At 37.2% G+C, this 22,121-nt stretch overlaps 1 protein-coding gene across 1 annotated transcript in view; it reads left to right on the top strand.

The window, feature by feature from the left end:
* Positions 1-22,121, top strand: part of PCLO (piccolo presynaptic cytomatrix protein) — a 385,413-nt gene that overhangs the window by 9,656 nt on the left and 353,636 nt on the right. The window contains exon 3 of the mRNA XM_014963376.1: positions 9,608-11,002. Within this exon, the coding sequence (XP_014818862.1) occupies positions 9,608-11,002 (1,395 nt within the window). The remainder of the gene's footprint in view (positions 1-9,607; positions 11,003-22,121) is intronic.

Genomic DNA, 22,121 nt, shown 5'->3' with positions numbered 1-22,121 from the left:
AAAGGAAGTTGATGTAAGAAGATCTCAAGGCATTTGGAAACTCTGTGAATAACTACTAGTTTTTGAAGTGGGTACTCTATAAGTGTGAAATTCAGGACTTTAAGACAATAAATACAGCTGCATTTAAGATTAACTGATTGCATACATATGTAAAAGCAGATTTGAATTTCATATTACACATTGAAATAAACACAGGATATGCATTTATTTCATGATGAAATCATTTCAGTAAATGAAGGTATTGGACGTCTAATTTATTCAACTATTAGTTCCAAACTTCTGACTCCCACTCAGACTTTTCTCATTTGCTCAGCTTTGCACCACCAGCTGTCTTGCTGAAACTTCATTGTGGGTGTCCTGCTCCAATCTGCAGTGAAGTGCCACAAAAATCACATCTGTCTTTATTACCGATCAGTTGGAGCAAAGTAATAGAACCTGCTCTGGCACATACAAAAAATTGACTTATTTCAGCTGCAAAGATTCCCACCTGATTTATTCTCAATCTTTCCTTCTAGTTTTCCTTTCAATATTTAGATTATTAACAAAAGTTTTGGATTTCTCCTTTACAGTAGTTTACACATTTCTTCCTCTCTAGCATGAAAACTGTGGTTTGTGTCTTAGCTGTCAGGTTTCTTGACTACAGTGAAAGTTTTTTCTCTTGGCTTCTCTTATTTTAAGTTCTCCTAAAGTGTTATTGACCAAAAGTCTTTGTCTCTCACCCATGCACTGTTGACTCTATCTTCAAGTTTCATCTCTTCGTCAAGTTTCATGATTCTGTAATCCTGTGTTGTGACTTTGTCGTGCCTTTTATAGCTGCAGTTTCTATTGCTTATGTTAAAAAACGTTATCAGTTACGAATAAATAATTTCAAATTGGATGTGGGGTGAGTGAAAGCCATTTATTTAGAAAAGGATTTATATTATTTGTTCTGTAACCTTTCTCCCTGTACAGCTGCTTGAACTATCTTCTTAAGATATTCTTCTTATAAGTTTCTTACAGTCTTTATAACTGAGTGAATTACTTTTCCAATATAGTTACTTCTACATGTCTGTATTTCTAGCTGATTCTGGAAAGAATATAGCAGGCTTTACACACTGGCTCAGGAAGTAGATTGTGTGCGTTGTAAAACCATTCTAAAAAGTGCTGATTTTCTAAATTTTTATTCATTCTTTTATTTTAAACCTCTATTTAAAATGCAGTAGTAGACACACTCTGTCTGTTTAAACTCACTAGAGAGAACTGTGTAACTAGGACCAGAAAGTGATACCTGTATTGCCACAAGGTTAGACCCCTTGAACTATTTCTCTGAACCATCTGATGTTGCAGTCCCCTTGGGAAAAAGGGATAGTTGGTATCTTGGTTTTGTACAGCAGTCTAGAGAGAAAACACACCATACATAATGTGTTCAGTAACATATGTCTCTCTAATCTGTCTAGGTATTCACACTCCACTCATCACCATGGCACATGACTGCCTAGCAACAGTTGCATAAACTAACAGAAAAAAATTATATAAACAGGTTTTATGACTGCTACTTTATTCCATTTTCCTTTCACATACATTAGAACCTTGTAGCAGGTGTGTATTTGTTTTATTACGTGGTGATCTATTTTTCTAATTTAAAAAAAAAATTATTTTGCCAAAACGACTTCCATGAGCCATTAACAACAGAAACCAGCACCTCCCAAAAAAAGATTCAGCCCTCTAGATCATGTGAATAACAACTGGCTTTCTGAAAATGAGCAGAGACATCTGAGGGACTATCAATTTTGTTAAACACTTCTAGTTTTTGTAAAACTTTGGAAAAACCAGGCACAAAGTGTGAACTACTGTAGTTAAATCTAAATGACCAGTGCATATACTTGATAGCTGGAGTAAATTTTCATCCCCTGTGAACGAGTTATTGGAAGATACATGCAACATAGACTGAACAATGGTTTGAAGTGTAAAAATATGTCATTACATTCTTTATGGTGGACATCTGTAAAATTGATGATCAAGTGGAGTGTTAAAGCTGTTAATGTCAGAAACTTGGTTGTATGTGAGTTCTGCTCCATGAGCCTACGTAAGTGAATGCCTGTCTTCTAGGTAGTTTTTAGGAGGGATCATTTTTGATGCTTTTTATCTACATCAGTCCATTTTTCATCCACTATTTCAGTATGCTTTTGAGAGGCCATTTATAATTAGTCTTGGAGCCGGGTATAATCTTTTATTTAGGTACCTGCTGAAAATTGCATATTCAGAGAATGTGAAGATGTGTGTATTGATGGAGGATTTGTTTACTTGCCAAAAGCTCTTGGCAAAGTGGAGGCAAAGTGAGTTCTAAAAAATATTTTATTGTTTCTGACTAGTTGTGAAACATGTCTGTATCAAAATAGACTGAATCCTAATTGAAAAAAAGAGTGGGGGGGAGCGGGGGGAAAGAAGTCAAGTCTTCCAAAGTGGAGTGTATAACTTCAGGTCAAGTAGAATATTTTACTGGGTCTGCGCCTTTATTTTTCAATTTAGCAGGAAAAATAATTTTTATAACCCAATCTGAGAATATTTTCTTCTTTTTTGGGGGGAGATGTCCATTTTTAATTTTTTTTTTTTCTTTTTGGCAGAGTTAGGAATTCTCTGTATCAGTTGCTGTAGGTACTAGAGCATTGAATTTTTGCTTGTTCTACTTTCATTTTTATGTACTGTCATATCACAACCTTTGATTTAAGAGTGTCGTGATTTGGTTCAAATCCTGTTGTGGTTTTGACCAGATTGAACAATCAGAACGACAGATGGCCCCTTCCTCCCCCCTCTAAGGACAAGTGAGGAAAAGAGGCCCAGCTGAAAAATTAAAATTACTGAAAAGAAAATTAGTTTTGTTTTACCTCAAACCAGGTCCAAATCCTCATAATGATTTTCATTATTTTTATTTGTTGACATCCTGCATCCCCTAGTATCCTAAACAGTAGCACATGCTTGGGCATGAAGTGTTTTCAGTAACTAAAGAGAATTTAAGCAGTCAGAAATGCATTTTTTTTTTTCCAGTTATTGTCAGTATTATTAGCTTGTACAGGGAAAAGAATATATAATAATTTAAAATACTATTCATATAAGGAAGATGACTGTAATTCTTCCAGTGAATCCAAATAAATTTTGCTTATACTTACAATAAAATTAATAGAAATGACTCTTAAATCTTTGTTGATTACATGACGGTAAAGGAAGCTATTGATTGAATTGAAATATTCCCTGCGGTTTACAGTCTGGACCCTGCTGCGTTGCAGTAGTGCTTAAGAACCAGAATGCAGTATCGACTGAAAATGACATATAAACAAACATAAAACTGCCATCACCATGGATAGTTACATGCCACAAAGTCTAAGCTTTGTAATACCAGGAAAAATAGCTTTGAAACTGTATGCCCCATGTAAACTTAGATTTGAGTGGATTTTCACGGTTTTATAGGTAATGGAAAACAAAATGGAGAATTAGGGACTTGTATTTGACCATCAGCTGTTACAATCATAAGTTGTGAAGAAATGAGTTAAAACCCAATAAATCCTTTTTAAAACTTTCTTCAAGTATTTAGGTATCAATGCTTAAATGTGCTGAAGTAAAGCTAGAGGTGTTCTGTGAAAGAGGAGTTCAGTCTGAGTTCAAAAGACAATGGAGTTTAGTCTGAGTTCAAACTGATCAGAGACCACACTAAAACAAGCCTTGTTTAGCTGTCTTTTAAAAAAAGGTTAAAGTATTTCTGTGTGAAACATTTGGTTTGGTCCAAAGAGTACTTGGGGTGCTCCAGTGTTACTAGCACTGCAATTTGTATGGCAGTGGAGATTACTCACAATTTTTGTGATGAAATGAAGCTAGTATAGCTCCTTTAGTTCTGCCCCCAGCTAGAACTGCCACACAGGCATTTGGGAAAATTGTGAAGGTCCTCAAGTAGAAGGGTTATGGAAGTACAGAATATTGTTTCTCTCTGTGGAATATTCTTAAACACACTCCTGGACTGTTTCTCTCTCAGAGGAAGACTATGTGCCTACATTTCTGCTTTACATTTAGGATTAAATGTATTAATAGTAGTGATGCCCTGTGGATTATTCTTTTTCACTTTTTTTTCTTGTAAGAAAAGGGCAGAACATAGAATGAAGCAAGCACCTATGCGGGGCAAATAGTTTCTCAATATTTTAATTGGGCAATATTCGACAATATGTTGGAGTGTTTACTCATTAACCCAGAAAACTGTCCTGTCCAGTTTTTAACACAAGTAAATAATAAATTAATCTGCATAGCTAAAGATGTCAACTGCAGTGAGCCATCTGCGCCAGTATTGCTGTTGCTCAGCAACTGTAATTTACTACTATGTTAGGCCATGTGATGTGGAGATGCTGTTTGCTGGGTAATCACTGGGCAGGAAGCGTGGCCCAGCCCTGCTCCCACCAGACAGCGTAATCCCTTTGCAAATCCCAGCGATATTCACTCCGCTGCACTCTGGGCAGCGCAGATGAACTTTGTTAACCTTTTCTTTACTGCTCCCTTGATTTGCAATTATATCGTTGTGTTAATCATTCACGTGTTTCTAGTATATTAAGGCTAGATGCAGTTAATGGAAGCAATCAGCATTTGTTGCAGTGATGCATGATGCGGGGCACTGAGCTGTGCTTAGGTCTCTTTCCTTGTCTTATGCATGAGGCAGTTTAAACATATGTTTGGATATAAAAACTAACTTTTAGATATTCTGAAATACTAGTGTTCAAAAAAAAAGTAAGTCAAAAGATTGTATGTTCACTATTTTGCTTTATGATCCTAATCATATAAGCTATAAAATAATAGTTCCCCAAACACTCATAGTTCATATGTAGGCTCTAGCTTTTTGCATTAGTAATTTAGGCAGAGTACTGGAGTATGTTTTAAGATTGTGGTAACTACATAACACAATTCATCCAGTAATGTTTTTTGGTAGATTTAAAATAGCTGAGTAACATTTAAAAATAGTCTTTTTAAATGGCTGTTTAAAAAGTTTGCTCAAACATTGGTTTAGTGTCAAGCTCCAGTGCTTGTAACCATTGCTGTGGTTAGTGGAGTGGATACCAGGGGAACATGCTGCTGACTGGAACCTGGCATTGTTTTTGTGAGCACCTTGAGTCCATGTTTCCTGATAAACTTCCTCCTTACCTTCCTTTTAGGTATCATTTATAACGGTCAAATATTTATTTTGTAGTGATAATCTGTTTGCCTCAAATGAGGATCAATTGCACACTGTGTACAATAGGTAAACGTTTGTTTCAGTGTAATTAGTTCATAATAGCTGAGATCTTGTTAATGGAAGGATGGTGTAGAAGGAAAACTTTGTAGTATTTCCCAGGCTTATTTCTTATACAACTTTTCAGTTGTACGTCAACATACTAATTCAGTTTGTTCTGTTATAGAAATTGCTCTTTTTTGTTCATAACAGGCTTTTCTGATCTAGTTTCTCATCTCTTACAGTATTCTACCACTCTACATGAAGCTGCATAAAATCATGGGGTCAAGTGCTTTATTTTTCATATTTCTATCATCATCTGGGCAGAAATGTCTGTTAAGAGCCAAATCTGGATTCCTCACTCCTCTCTAAATTGTCAGGAACCAAATAAGATGATGTGTTTTCAGACTAGAAACTGATTTTGTCAATAAAGCTTTGGGGCAGCGCTGAGCACTGTCAGCAAAGTCCATTTCCATATCTGTGGCACTGTAAAGGATCTATAAATCTTTTCACTTCTGTGGTGATATAACGGGATGTTAATATTTTATGCATATCTTAAAGTTCCTTTTTATAGTACCAAATGACTGGTCTGAGTGAGGATGAGAGCCGTTGCCTTAGAATGCGGCTCTGTTCTGCAAACCGGCTGTTAAAATGGCTTCTGAGAGCTACATTCATATTGCGTGCCAGTAATTTTTATATGAAATACACTCAATCTGCAAGTCAAAATTTCTTTCTCGCAGTACATCTGGAATGTTAGAATCAAGCTGGATTCTCTTCATCCCGTACATCATCTGCAGGAATAGATATTGAGCACACCAGTCAATACACTCACTCTCTGACAATTTTCCTATTGCTCTTGATGGGTTTGTGTAGCTAGAACAAATCTGAACACTTTTGCAGGAAGGAAAAGGCTGTGGATTGCCTTCAGTTGTGTTTGCTTTATTCGGGCTAAGGAGGACTGAAGTGTAGCTTGTATTTGTTGTTGGAATAAACTGTTAGATTACGAATGCATAAAGAAAGGTGAGCTATGGAACATAATGCTATAATTTTCTTCAATGTCATTCTCCGTGGATGTTGTTATTAAAACAGTGTTAATAAATTCATTTGGTGCTCCCAACTAGTAGAGTCTTTATGAAGCTTTTTTTAAGATGTTATGGTTGATGAATAAAAAAAAAATATTTTAATTTCTTTGTTGTTATGTGGGCATATAGTTTCTACATCAGTGAGTTAGAAAGCAAAGTACCACTTCCTGTGTTCAGTAGTTGAAATCTGAAGAAAAAATTCTGCATGAAATCTGTCAATTTTACACTCCTAGTCATGGCAGTTAATGGCATGGGTCTCAGGATGAAGAAAATCATGTGGCTTTTTTCTAGAAATGAGACCCAGCCCCCACCCTTATCTATCAGTGTAAAAATAGACAGCTTGGGTTCCTCAGCACAAAAGAAGAATCTCCTTTACAAGTGGACAGGAGCTGCAAAAACTCAGGTGTTGCATTGGAAATTTTGCCTTTTAATTCTTCATAGAGATATGAGAAATATGGAGAAAGAAACTAGAAGGTCACAGAACTGCTGTCAGGAAGATTTTAAGGATAGACAAACTAGTATTTTAGGTATCTACAGCAGCAGTAAGTTTTACTTCATCTGTAATAACATGTAAGAGCATCTGTGCTTACCAGAAGCCTGTTCCTGTTAAAGTTTACAGAAAATCTCTGTAATTGCCATGGAATGAACAGGCCAGTGTTTGATACAAAACTGCATCCTGTAGCGCACACTTCATTTTGAACTCCTGCAGTTTCAATCACAGAACTACAGTTTGCTCAGTTTCGTATTTGTTTGAAGATGATGTGTGTAAGCTATAATGACTTGAGGGTTTTGGCACTTAATTCCTCCCACTAAAATGCATGGGAGGAATTTTATGTCTAAACCAGAAGGATTTAAAAAATATTACAGTGAAGTAAAACTTCCTACATTTTCCATTTTGAAGTTCAGCTGTAGGAGTAGCAAATTAATTTTCAGTTTTAAAGGCTTCAGTTTAATACCAAGAGTGCTGGTGTGTGTAGATATGGTTGTGGTGTTTTTTTTAAAAGGAGAAAAAATAGCAGTTAAGAGTTAAGTTTTTGTCTTCTGTACAAGATTGTGTTGAAAACGGTAGTATAGAATTAACCTCTGTTTGGGGTCCAGTTAGGTAGTAGAATCAGACTGGACCAGCTGCGTGTTAAAGACAAACCTTAATGCTTATAAATGCAATTGGAATCTGGACACCTTAAACATAAGAATTATTCAGCCTACTTGTTCTGTAGCCCCACCCAACCCTACAACTACTTCGTTTGGGGCCTTAAAGGTGTCATAGTGGCTTAAATTTAGATTTCCTGGGAGCTGAGTGAGAGCAGGCAGGTGCACCTGTTACTGCTTACAGTATTAGACTACTACTATGTAAAATCAAGTGTCATAATTACGATTTATTTATTGCAAGTAATTGTCCCTTGGACAGGGGACTTGTAAGGGAACTGATCACCTGTCAAACAATGTGGGAGTTAAGCTGAGTGTAATCTTTGCTCAGGTCCTCTGTGCAGTTGTGAACTTAATTCCTCTACTAGGTCGAAGCAGAATTTAAACACATCTTCCAGTTTCGTTTCAGTTGGTTTTGCTTTTTAACAGCCATTTGCTATATGGGTTGCAAGTTGATTGGTGAATTGTTTAAACAATCTAAAAAAAATTGCACTCAAAGTGGAAGATAAAGCAGCGCTATTATGAATGGCAGCTTGATTACTGTGAGATTATGGGTGGGGCCAAAATTAGGCATCTCCTTGTGAAGCTGTTAGTAATAGCAAGCTCATATTCCAGTGTGTGTGTATACCATGTTTGTCAGAATAATTAGAATAACTGTTTTAGGGAACTGTGTCCAACTGTTGCTTTAAGTTTTGCTGCTGGAAAAATACAAGGCTGACAAAGCACACCAAAATAATGAATTCATTGCCTCAGTCCATGACATCAGAGTTCTCTCCTTCCGGTGAGCTATGATATTACGCAGACAAAATCTTTCTTTGCAAATAGTACCCCCTCTGTATGGCAGAGATTCCAGACCTGAGCGAGAAACAGGATCCAGAAATCTTCACCCTTAGGGGAAAAGATCTGAGACTTATATTCTGTGTCCTCCTAACTGCCATTTTCCTCTGTTGCAGTGGTACCTGCAAATGCCATAGCTGGTACCCTGCGTTTCACATCCAGACTAAAGAATAGAAGTAGAGCTATAGATGACCTGCTTAAGTATCTACTTGCACGTGTAGGCACACTGGACTCTGGGTCATGTTGAATGGCATTTTTGCTGCCTATAATGTTTCTGCTAGTGATGTAAAATGTGGAAAATAGCACGTGATGCTTCCTGACCATGTTGCTTTAGCATATTTGATCCTTCATCAGATTGTGAGGCTTTATGAAAGCCATGGTAGGAATGACCACTTAGCATCATTGGGTTTTTCTGTTGTATTAGAAAATACAGTTTCCCTCTTCTTGGGAAGAAGAAAAGGTATTTTAATGTTGTTAGGTACTACAATTGAAAAGAAACATGGGTAAATATATTATTTGCCTTATTCCTTCTCCTCTGTGTTGAAAAGAGGGGCGCTCATTGTATACAGGTGTACAGTAAATACCCTGGGAGCTTTTAATGACAAAGGAAGTTTTGGAAACCTAATTTTGGCTCTTAAAATAACATTAGTGCTTGGCAAAGCTCCTTAATGATTCCAAATGAAGACCTGCCCACAAATCAGTGGCATAGTGTGAGTCTGTGTAATATATAGTGTCCATTAGCACACCTTTGTGTGCTATCCAATCCATTCATTGGATACATGTAGACTGGCAATGTACATGCCCTGTAATTTAAACAGTTACCAAAACCATAAGCCATGTGAAGAGCTTGATAGATGTATCCTTAAAGGTAATTATGCATTTACTGTGTTTTAATTCTGATTATTGTTTTCTGTCAGCAGACTTGATGTGTCAAACTATTTTAGCAGTATTTTTCTTTTTTTTCTCTGGCAAATCATTGCTATAAATGAATCACTGTTGGGTCCCATGAAATTCCAATGCATTTTTTCATTCTGCTGGGGTTTTATCCTCCAATATTCAGCTGTGTGTAAACTGAATGAAGTCATTAGAATTGCGGGCTCAGCAATAGCTCAAATGACAGGAATGTGGAGAAGAATGAAAAAGCCAGTTGGTCGTGTCAACCACAAAACAGTATGAGTGGTAATATTTCTCCCTTTTTACTCAGAAGTCTGAAATACTGCAACAAGCCATATACTAGAATAGCCCATTATTATTGATTTTTATTAACTTTTTCCTATCTTAATTACAATACCTTTAAATTATTTTTTTTTTTTTTTTGCAGATTAAGGAATGGCTCTGTTTAAACTGCCAGATGCAAAGAGCATTAGGTGGTGACCTAGCACCAGGTCCTGGGCCACAGCCACCTCCACCCAAACAGAAGACACCCATTCCACCTGCAACAGCTAAACCATCTCCCCAGCCACAGCCAGTTCAAAAGAAAGATGCTTCTCCAAAGCCTGAACCTTCACAACTAGCAGAATCAAAGAAAACCTTGCCACAGAAAAAAGAACCGTCCTTGCCTGCATCTCCCCCTGTAAAATCAAAACAACCCCGGGCTGAGCCTACTGAGATCTCCCAGAAATCAGATCCTACTCCAAAGTCTGATCAGACCAAGCCAACGCAAGCTGAAGATAAGCAAAAACAACCCAGTGTACAGAAGCCTACGACAGACACTGTGCCTACCTCTGCACCACCAGGGCCGAAACAGGATTCGACAGGTCCCAGACCTCCACCAACTCAACAGAAAGTGGCAGATTCCCCCAAGCCAGAGGTTGCCAAGCCGTCACAGGACATACATCCAGCTGGGGATAAACCAGATTCCAAACCCCTTCCACAAGTGTCTCGGCAGAAGTCAGATCCCAAGCTTGTGTCTCAGCCTGGGGCTAGACCAGATGCTAAAACTCAAAAGCCGGTCGAGCCAACACAAACAAAAGATGATCCTAAGAAGTTACAGACAAAACCAGCCCCAAAGCCTGATACCAAACCAGCACCCAAGGGCCCACAAGCAGGGGCAGGTCCCAAGCCAGCGCAGATGGCAGCTCAGCCCCAGCCACCTCAGAAAACTCCTGAGCAATCAAGGCGTTTCAGTCTTAATCTGGGAGGCATCACTGATGCCCCTAAGGCTCAGCCTACAACACCACAAGAAACAGTTACTGGGAAACTGTTTGGATTTGGAGCTTCAATCTTCAGCCAGGCCTCGAATTTAATTTCCACAGCGGGTCAGCCGGGGTCTCAGACATCAGCGGCCCCTCCGCCTGGTCCTGCAGCGAAGCAGCCCCAGCCTCCATCGCAGCCTCCAGCCTCTCAGGCAGCCCCCAAAGAGGCTGCTCAGGCTCAGCCTCTTCCAAAAGCTGCTCCTGTAAAGAAAGAAGCCAAGCCTTTTACAACTGAAAAATCGGAGCCATCAAAAGCAGATAGCGTTTCAACAACTAAAGGATCTGATCTAGAAAAGAAACCTGGTTTGGCTAAAGATAGCAAGCCTCAGGCTGCTGAAGCTAAGAAACCTGCTGGGCTGTCGGAACCGGAGAAAGGCAGCGAGCCTAAAGTGTCTTGTCCCCTTTGTAAAACTGGACTAAATATTGGTTCTAAGGATCCCCCCAACTTTAATACCTGTACAGAGTGCAAGAAAGTTGTGTGCAATCTCTGTGGATTTAATCCAATGCCGCACATAGCTGAGGTAAGTGATGGAGTCTGTATTTACCCTGTGTTTTTACCTGCAGGCTCCCTGTGCTGTGGAGACCAGTCTGTAGCTGACTTTCAGCTATTGAATTGTTGAGAAAAATTGGAGTTTCATCATCTGAGGGCTTTTAAAATTTAGTATCTGTGTTGTATGAAACTTGGTCAGTACTGGGAAAGTACTTCCAATGAATTTTCTGCAGATTAAGGCTGTCTGGTGTGGCTGGTTGCTAGGTTTTTGAGGCATAAACAGATAGCTAATAATGGTTGTCAACTCTTTTGAAATTGGTGCTGTTACTGCACTTTCAGTCCATCACAGGATAAAGTTCTTTTTCTTATGCTTCAGTTCTTTAATCAATACCCCTGATTCAGACAATTATTGAATGAAGGAATGTGTTAATGCTTAGTTATTCCCCTTCCCTCCTGTTTGATATATCCCTAAATTTATTCCATTAATCTCATTCTCTCTTTCTTATGATTTTTTGGCAAGGGGATTGGAAACTTTATACTAGCTTCACAGAAAGGTGGAGGCACACCTTTCAAAACACCCATATCAATCTAGCATGTTCAAATCAACAGACCACATAAAATACTTGCGAGTAATTTAAATGTGTAATTTGATCTGCGTAGTACATGAGGAAAGTGGCTGTCATGGTTGTGTTTTTGAAATCTGAATGAATGAATTAGAAATGGCTCACAGGGTTAAAGGTTATCACATCTCTGACCTAAGGTGAGAATTAATGTTGGGAGAAATAGCAAGTTGCAAGGAAAATATTGCTTGTGTTGTCTTCATATGCTTTATGCCTTTTTTTTTTTTTTTTTTGTGGCTTGTTTTCTGGGATATACTGTCATTTGAAAGGTATTTGTCCTACTATCATAAGCACATTTTATCTAACTTATGAATATGTTGTTTACTGTCCTTGTGGCCATTTAGGTCAGAAAGGTAGGTCTGAAAACACAGGAAGATTGATCAGTGATTGAAAGCCAGTATTCAACAGATTTAATGTTGCTTGTGCACTGAATTCCATCAAGCACATACATTCCTTCATCACTGTGCAGCCCGCTGCCCTGTCTTTTTTTTTTTTTTTTTGGTGGCTTGTTTTCTGGGATATACTGTCATTTGAAAGGTATTTGTCCTACTATCATAAGCACATTTTATCTAACTTATGAATATGTTGTTTACTGTCCTTGTGGCCATTTAGGTCAGAAAGGTAGGTCTGAAAACACAGGAAGATTGATCAGTGATTGAAAGCCAGTATTCAACAGATTTAATGTTGCTTGTGCACTGAATTCCATCAAGCACATACATTCCTTCATCACTGTGCAGCCCGCTGCCCTGTACACACACACACACACATGCACAGACACACACTTACTTGGGTTTTAAATGTGAAAAATGTGTATGACTTTCTTTAGAGGCACTTGAGTATGCATCCACAGAATACCATGGAAACCAGATGTGTTGGTTCTAGTGAGACTATGCTAAAATGTGCAAGTCCTGGTGCGTGAATTGACTTCTTCAAATTTGATTTAAGTGTGATGGTGTGGGACTGCCTTGTGGTGTATAGGTTCTTCCTCTCTGTATTTCTTTGATTTAAGATGAGAAGGCTGGTGTTCTGTTTCTTTTTTCTCATCATTGTTATTGCCAGAAGATTCTCTCTGTCTCCACTCTTTGGAATATGCAGAGTTGAAATACTATTGATTTTCTGTAGTCTGACTTCCTAATGCTTTTCTTTGCCTCTTCTTTTTGGCTCCTTCTTGCATTTTCTTCTTCCATATATTGCACACTTCCCTCTCTGTCCACAGTTTTCCATCTTGCCTTCTTTTTTTTGCAATCATTTTTGCTAAAATTTGGCAAACTGCTTTTCCTTGAGAGCAGGATTTAGTTTGCTTGGCTGAGGACAGCCTGACTTTCCTTTTCATTAAGATGGGAGACAGAAGAGGGAGCTCATCTTCTCCTCTCCCAAATGAGCTGTGTTAATAATGTATTTAACCTCAGATAGCAATTCTGTCCCTTTATGCACTGTATATAGTATATACCTGTTACAGGACAGAAACATGATGACAAGCAAGTAGTTTGTGCTCACTAGCGTGCTCTTTTCCTCCATCAAACTTTTCTAACATGTTGAGTACAATCTTGTGGTCTTTATTTGCTTGTTTCTTTTTGGGGGGTTTAGGAAGCAGAAATAGAAATGCTTTTAAAAATTGGTCTTTCTGGTGGTTTTCTACCAGATTCTTCTATTCGTATATTGTGCATTCAAAGAAAAAATTATAATTGCGTAAGGCCCCCCAGATTATAATTCCCTCTTGGCCCCAAAAAGTTTTTTGGATCAACAAATGTAGAGTGTATTTTATAGTTTTGCTTTGTGGCTGCAGCTGTATCAGAGTGATTCTAACAATTGCTTATGTATTATCTATATATTGTCCCCTCAATAATGTCTGAAAATGAGTTGAGTTTTATTGACTGAGTGATGGCTGATACCTTCTTGCAAACAAATCTTTTATTGGGCTATATGGTAAGAATTAGTCCCATGAAGCCAGAAAACCAGTGTTTCACTGACAAATACAAAGGAGCATCTAAACTCCGTGGGCACTTCTACCTTAAGATCTTTCAGCAGGGAATGTCTTCCAGGCAACGTGCTTCTGTATCGCAGACACAGCTGAGAGTACTTTTAAGGGAATAAGGTGTTTTCTTACAGTGACAGTTGTTTGTTCTTGCCTGGATGTGACAGAAATAACTTTAAAAAAAGTCTTTAAACTGCTGCAAACAGTCAGTCCTCTAATAACCCCTCTTCTGCAGAAAAAAAGAGAACTAGACTTTTACCTAGTCTAAATCAACAATATGCTACTTATTTCCGTGAAATTATTCTGATTTGTGCAAGCTGAGAACTGGGCTAGAATACTTTTTCCTAAAATGGGCTGATTGTTCTTTTTCTCCCTGATTTGTTGATCCAACAGTCAAACGGTTATTTACTTAAATAGTAATTTATCCATGAAGCAAACAGCCACAGATGATTAAATAAATGACACTTGATAGATTTCAAAGACCCACAGGACCATGTGCGCCCCAGTGCATTAGCAGACTCCTTATTCTGCCATTTGCTCAATAGGGAGGAGCACTGTTTACCATCTCTGTAATTAGCTTTCCAGCTCAGGTAGTTGGAAGCAGCTCTATTTTTAGTAACAAAGCACAAGATCACAACTGCAGAAGCCAGAAATGAAGTGTGTGGCAACGACCATTTTGTGCATTTAAAACTCAGTGAAGCTGTTCAGAATATTGAACAGGAGCAGAGATGGTCGCCTATAATGTCATTAAGTGTATTGAAGCAGCAGGGTCAGGAGTATAGAACCTGTGATAAATTAACGTAGTAGTAAAATAAAAAAAGAAGGTTTAAAAACAAAGCTAAGGAAAACTAAGATATCCAAATTTGTAGAATCTGTATGGGCAACAAGAAAGAATAACATCTTAATAGAGTCAGATGTTACAAACAGAAAGAGCTCAAAATGTAATGTGTGTCTTATGTGAGTGTGCTAATGGATCTAATCTAATAGAACTTCCAAGGGAACAACAGAAGCACCTTTTAGTCTACTGATAGCTATAAAATTATCTGGAAGGGTAATTGGAAGTAAAAAATGTTCCATGTGTGAAATAAATTATTTGGGCTACAGAAAGGAGAGAATTGTTTTGAATGAAGGAGAAGGACAGGGAGGACTGTGAAGGGCAGAAAAGACATCGTATCTCAGACTTGCTAAGGATTTCTTGTTTGAAAAAGATGTAATCTGTTAGAGATGTGATCAGAATAGATAGTATCAACAATTTCACATAGAGTGACGTTTCTTAATATGTTTATTATGGAAAATATTGTCTGTATGAAATTGTTTGACATGGGTGGATGTGAAACAGGAATCTATAAGCAGGAGTCTAAAATAAACAGTGACCTTGATGGTTGCTGTCCCACCCATTTTCTTAGATCTTTTAAAAACATAGATGTATAACTCACCAAAAGAATTTAGATGCTTTTCTGATAACTTATTTTCCCACTGTTACTTATTAGACCAAACTAAATATATATATTTTTTTCTTCTCCTCACGTACTACAGAGAGAGAGAAAAGCAAAAAGATAAACTCATTTTCTAAGTAAACATAGTGCTATCATTAAACCAGGTTAAAAATGGTACATTGCTCTTCCAATAAGAACTTCTAGAAGTCACAGTTCCAGCATTTTATGTCTCTCTTGTTGTGGCATGTTGTCATATACCTGAATACATCTTAGGTTCTTGTGCCTCCTCCAAAAATCCTGTGGAAGAGGTACGAGCACATGTGGGTCATTGGTGTAAATAATTCTAGCAGTTTCTATTTTTCCAGACTTTCACTGATACCTAATTGCAAATGGAGTGAGCGCCTCAGCAGGTGTGACCCATTATTCAGGTTTTAATAGTAGTCTTTAAAAAAATAATTACCCCCCCCAACCTATCCTAAGTGAAACGAACCCTGCTATTAAATGCCCAAATTTGGACTTCTTAAAGCAAACGTGCAAGGACACTGTAAAGTAATGAACCTTCTGTGATTCTACTGCAAAGATCTAAAATGGTGTACTGCATCATCTGAGATGACACCCATTGCTTGTCCTTAATAAATTAACATCTCAGTACTATCATGTTTTTCCTATTTGAGAAAGCTCAGACCGTTCTGCAAGTTGGCAGGTTTAACTCCTGTTAGAAGTTCCTATCTTTTCTGTTATGTTTGGTGATGGGTTGTTTTGGGAACAGATGGTGTCTGGGAAATACAGTGAAGAAGAACTTGCTCTTAAGATACAAAGAGAAAAGCAGTCACTCCTTTCAGTTGCATAATTTATCTTCTCTGCCTCTCCCCTCTCCCTTTATATTTAGAGCTCCTTTTAAAATTTTTATTGTAAGAAAGTGAATGCTATTATTGTTTAGTAACAGTAGCCAAATAATACAGAACATAATAGGCTTACACAATGTATTCGCTGACGTTTATGGAAATTTTATCCATTAAATGATAAGCCTTGATAATTGAGAAAATGTTAAAACTACTACTAATTATTATTTTGAAAGATAAAATCTGGCATGGAAAAGAGTGCATGTTAGATGTTAAAAACCCCGGTGTATTTCTTGACTGTCAGAATGAGGTTAATTCAACTCTAAATGAAGTATCCCACTTCTTCTGTTTAACTAACTCAATATGCATAATAGAAACAACATTAAAATGGAAATATTTTTAATAGTAGAAAAACTCACCGCTTCCTTTTTTCCCGCAAAACACATATATTGTGTATATACAGAATGAAAGGGATGATATGGAATGACCCTTTGATGTATGATTTAGTCAACAGTGAACACAGTTAAAAATATATAAAAAAAAAAATTTGGTGCCCGAATTCACCTTTGAGATAAGACTGGAGAGCTTATGCTTCATCAACAGAGTTACGCTTCTGCTATTCACAAATGCATTGGCATTTAATTGCTTAAAGACAGAGGCTTGAGCTGTCCACAATACTTCTAAGTATATGTTAGGAGCTTCTGTCTTTCGATGCCTCAGCTAAAGCCATGTTCCAAAACCCCTATTTGAGCTGACGATTCTCCAAAGGCCTGAACTTCTGTCTTCTGCACATGGCTCGAGCCATTCTGTTTGAGCAGTGTCTACCCTCTGTTTAAATCCCTTTGGAGTTCAGACATTGGATGAAACTCCTTTTGGGATCTGATTTTGCATATCTTTGAGAATAATTTGCCCGGAGTCAGTGCTGTTTGGCGTTAAACGTATCATCTCTGCCTGCTTTATTTAATAATAACAATAATAATAAAGCCTGCTCATGGCTAAGTAAAATGTGGTGTTGGTTTGAGTTTATTCACTCTCCAATAACATTATGTGCAAAACATGGATCTGCAAATAGACATGTTACTTCAGGGCTCCCATCCTCAGCTCAGGACTGTTACTGGGGTGCCACAGCCAAGCTCTTCTCTCCCAGCCTCCTCCAAGACCTCACAAGTTTGCACACTTTGAGTTGCAACAAAGGAAGTGAAGCCAGCAGTAAACCCACTACATCCAGATAAGCTAATTAATAGAAATGAAAACATCCTTACTTTCTCTCAGTTTCTCTCACCAGATGCCTTGCGTTTCAGTAGGTCTACTTGGTCCAAAGCAAGTTATACACTGATGCAGTTTCATTTTTTGGCAGTCGGGTTTTGATGGTTACTTGTGAACATGATGATCTTGGGTTATTACTTGAAAGCAAGACTTCTTAAATCTCCACGGTTACTAGTCAAGGCACTAGTTACAAGATTGCATTCTTGTTAATTTTTCTTTACAGTAGTTATGACCATAAAATTGGGGATTTTATTTTTTTTCTTTCCCTGGAATTAAATTTGAGGAGTGAAAAAGATTGGAATCATTGCTCAAAGTAATAGTGTGACCTTTGGAAGTACTATTACCATGATTAATTACCTGCTGTTTGTTTTCCTTATTCAGGCCTCTAAAAGTTTCCAAATTACCTCTCAGAATGAACTCCAAGGATGGATAAATACCATTGAAACAAAGGATGAGATATAGACATAAAGCTATGCGAGGCCAGATGGCTTTTATTAATGATGGTAGTGGCCACTGATGGTGTGAAATCCAAAGGGATGTTTACACACACAGTTCCTGTCGAGCTGGCTGTTTTCCTCATCCAGTTGGAATTCATATGCAATGACTTCTTTACCCTGTATACATCTATTTCATCTTTAGATGTCTTTACACCCTTGAAACATAAAATGCTCAGGTAAACGATTAACGTAGAGTTTTCAGTGTTGATTCTTCTGTGTGGCTTACTTTTTTTTTTTTTTTTTCCTGTGCCATTAGGAAATCAGACAATTTATAGACTAGAGCATTAGTGAGGGTCAAGCTGGAGTCACAAATATAAAACAGATAATCAGGAAAATTACTGACCTGGCCTTGAGCCAGGTGATTTTCTTCTCCGTTATTTCATTAGAAATTTGGTTGGTGTCCCATTATTAAATGAGAAAGAAGTCTTCTGAAAGCTCAGCTGGTATTAATTGGATCTAACTTTCAAGTTTTCTGGTGAACTTAATAACAATTAAAAGATATTTTATTTTACTGAGATAAAGATACTTTATTTTTTCTTTCCATTACAGAGTAATATATTTTTGTTCAGGTTTTATTGAGAAATAAAAATGCTTAATTTACAGACATTAAATGTTGGGGTGAGATTTAGTTAATTTCATGCTAAGACCCAATGAGTCTAAAACATTCTGACCCACTTCCAAACAGACAATACCTAATGAATGATAAGTGCCTCAGTTTTTAATTTCAGTGCCCTGGTGAGATACCTTAGTAAAATGTTACTTACTATCTGATCACACTAATGATATGTACAGACACTGCCAAAACTTCTGTGATCATAAAAGTAGAAAACATTTGTCTTTTTATCAGAACCTTTGCAAGGTTTTGGTCTTCTGATAGATTCACTATAGGGTGAGCTTCAAATGAATTTTTATTTTTTTTCTATTCCAGCAATATGAAGAGCAGGTGCTCTTTCAAGGAACAAATGCTGTAATGGCACTTTTTAAAATATCTCTGAGGATTTTATATATCTGAAAACAGAATATTTTTCACTGGATATTTGTTAAAGTAATGGTTGGATTACTAGGACAGATAGATAGTTGAGTATTTAATAAAATCTCTAAGGTCCCTTCGAACTCTAACCATGCTATGATTTTAAAATTCTGAAAAGACAGTATATTGTAAATCTAAAATTTGCATGCATTTTGTGATCTTATTTCTTGCAGAATGGAACTGTTCATGTTGTTACAGCAGTTAATAAGTTCCAATTACTGCATATGTTTAAAATTTCGTGTCATGCTTTTGCTGACCAAAAGGCTAACGTTGGCCACACCATGACAGTACATTAGTAAAGAAGGGTCAACATTTTCCACAAAGCAAGTCTAAAAATCACTTTTTTCCACTGCTGTGTGGTGATTTCACACTTAATGGGTGCACAAATGTAGTCAAAGGCATTTTGCAATTTTTAACTGCTTGCATGACGTGTCACCAGCAGTAAAAATAATTAATTAAACCTTAAAGGGTAAACAAAGAGAAAAAATGAACAAGATGGGGCATTTTTCTGATTCCTGTTTTGTATGTTACATAGTAGTACTTATCCCTGAGTAATGGGAAGAATTTGTCATTTAAAATGACAGTGGCCAGTAATTATTTTTAATATTTCTGAAATGCATATAGTACAGTGGACCAGAATGAAGAACAACCTGGCTTTAGATTTAATATTATTTATATTTTAAATTGATTTCTCCACTATTACTAAGAGTAAGGATGGAGACTGAGGGGAGCCTAAGCCATTATATAGTTGTGGAAAGGAGATTAGATTCATGCCAGTAAGCTGTTTGAGATGCTGTCTGGCAGCATTTGAAGCAGAAGGTCATGGACTGATGCTGAAGAGGGGGATTAGCCACATCTAAACTATTCTGACTGAATTTTGTAGAAAATGCTAGTGAGTTGGGGGAAAAAAATATATATATTTTTTTTTTTTTTTTGTAGTCACTAGAAAAAAAAGCTTAACAGCCAGTAGGCTGTATCAGACCAGAACACCCACTGAGAGGAATGATGAGGTATGATAGTTTTCCATCTGTGTTTTGGAGGTTAATGAAATTACTCAGACAGTGAGGTAACCTAGGCTTCTAAGGACAAGACTTGAAAGACCATATGGTGGTCTTCTGTTTTTAGTAATTCTAGGTTAGTAATCTTTTTTATTTTTTTTTCCCCTAGCAAACAGCCTTCATGTTGGAAATGGTCCAGTTGTCACGTACAGAGATTAGAAACTAAGCATAAGAAATCTTGCCCTTAAATATATTATTTTAACAAATGCAGGTACTTTTTTGAGGAGATTTTATGTCCTAGTGGATATCTGAATAATTGGGCAAAAACCTGCAGGCATTTTTATAATATTTCAACAATTTTTTGAGATTTCTGAACATTTTCGTGACCTGTCCAGAAGGAGTTTATTGTTGTGATTTTTTTGGTTGTTTGTTTTGTTTTCCTCTGTCATACCTTCAATGTAACTGCAAATTATGAGTGAGATGACATAACTCTGATCCTCTCAGTTGTCATCAATACAAATCTCTGAATCTTTTAGAAGTGTTGCTTTTATAATTGCTCTTAAGTTTTATATCTTCTTTCATATAAGAAGAAAGCATAAAGATGCGTATTTCTTTCTAAATGCTGACAAACTCTTTTGTAACTACTGTCTTCAAGATACTAGTTAGTAATTATTGCTTTGTATGCTTAGAACGTGATGCTAAGTCCTTTACTGTCTGGAAAAGCTGTCAGATAAGCCTGTTTCTGTTCCCCTCCCTTCCCACTCTTTCCCCCAACACACCAACCCTTCAATTTCTACATAAATATTATTTTCCCAAAGGAATTTAACTGGAATTTTCACTGAAACATTGAATTCTTGACATACTACATAAAAACCAACCTGAGCACATACCTAATTTCACATGCTGTCTTCTTACTTTTGAATTAGGGAAAAAGGGGAATATTTGAAATACTTGATATTTCTTAAATGCTTTTGTATGGAAATATGCACAAAATATTTTGATTGATCACAAGTCTATTTTACACTGAAAACTGGCTAAAGCAGTAAGAATTCAACATACTCTCTGGCTAGTGTTTTCAGGGTCTTGTAACAGAGTTGTTTTCCACTTTTCTTTTACAGTCAGAACTGGACATTGGATTACAGTTCCATTTGAATTTTTGTAGTGTTTAATTTTAACTACAGAAAGGCAAGAAGTCTAAAGAAAACAAAGTTTTAGTTTAGATTTTCTTAAAAAGGAAATTCAATTTTGTATCTACTTCAGGTGGCTCGAGGTTGATGTCACTGTGTGACATTTGTAAGACTGTGAAAGTGTAGGCTTCGTACTCGTTACAGATCAAGTAAAACAGAACTGCCTCTTTCGCAGGCTTCTGTACATACACCTTTGTGCTGACCTACAATGTGCTTCTGTTTTTGTCCTGAATCATGTCTGAGCCAAGAACACTTGTATTGTGCTCCGTAGTGAATTTTTAAAGTCCTGTGCCCAGTATAGCTGGGACTCAATTACACTGTTATCCCAGACCTCTAAAGGGAAAGAGCACTGCCATTTTTCTTCTATATCACCTATCAGCAGAAGCATCTCCTGATCAAAACATAATCTCTCATTTGATTTGGCATCCTTTTAAATATTTCAGCTTGCTACTTTTTCTCCAAACCTGTACGGATTGTGTTAGTGCTATGTCATCCTTCAAATGACAAATCTGGTCAATGCTTTTTCATGAGGCATAATGCACAGTGAAGCTAAAGGAAAATTTATTTGAATCCATAATGTGTTATAATCAGTTACAGTCATAATTGGAGGCTTCAGTGAAATTCATGCTCTCCCTTCCCCCTCCTTTCTTCTATATGTTACTGGTAACTGGAATCAAGAATGATTCTGCTTTAACACATGGTGAATTGTTTTGCTCCAGGGGTTGGTCTGAGGCGTGATGCATTTTCCTTCGTGATTTCCCTGGGCACATTTGAGTTTGCTCCTGGTTGTCTTTCCAGGATGAAATGCAGATATGTTTGATGTTGTAGCTGTCTTTAATACCTGTATTGAGCGGGGTGAAGCTCCCTCCATCTACAATTCACACAACAGATTGTCTAGACCAACTCCCTACCCAAAGGAGGGTCAATTCGAGCACGTTTCTCTGGAACAGTCAGGTTTGGAATATTTCCAAAGGCTGAGATTCCACAACCTCTTTAGGCAACCTTTGACCACCTTCATTGTTTTTTTTTTTTTTGGTTGTGTTTTGGTTGTGTGTTGTTTTTTGTTTTTTTAAAGTATTTTCTTACGTTTAAATAGAATGGCAGGTATTTGAATTTATGCCAAATTGAGTTTTAGTCCATTTATTCAATACCACTGAGAAGACTCTAGCCTCATCTTCTTTCCACTCTCCCATCAGCTATTTACACACATTGAGAAGAGTATTCTTTTCTCCAGGCTCCTTTTCTCCAGTTCCAACTCTCTCAGCTTCTTTTTGTATGAGTGATGCTCCAGTCCCTTAA

This window comes from Calidris pugnax, unplaced genomic scaffold (genome assembly GCF_001431845.1).
Source record: "Calidris pugnax isolate Ruff unplaced genomic scaffold, ASM143184v1 scaffold44, whole genome shotgun sequence".
In the NCBI taxonomy this organism is placed as follows: domain Eukaryota; kingdom Metazoa; phylum Chordata; class Aves; order Charadriiformes; family Scolopacidae; genus Calidris; species Calidris pugnax.
This window is presented reverse-complemented; position numbering and strand designations above follow the sequence as displayed.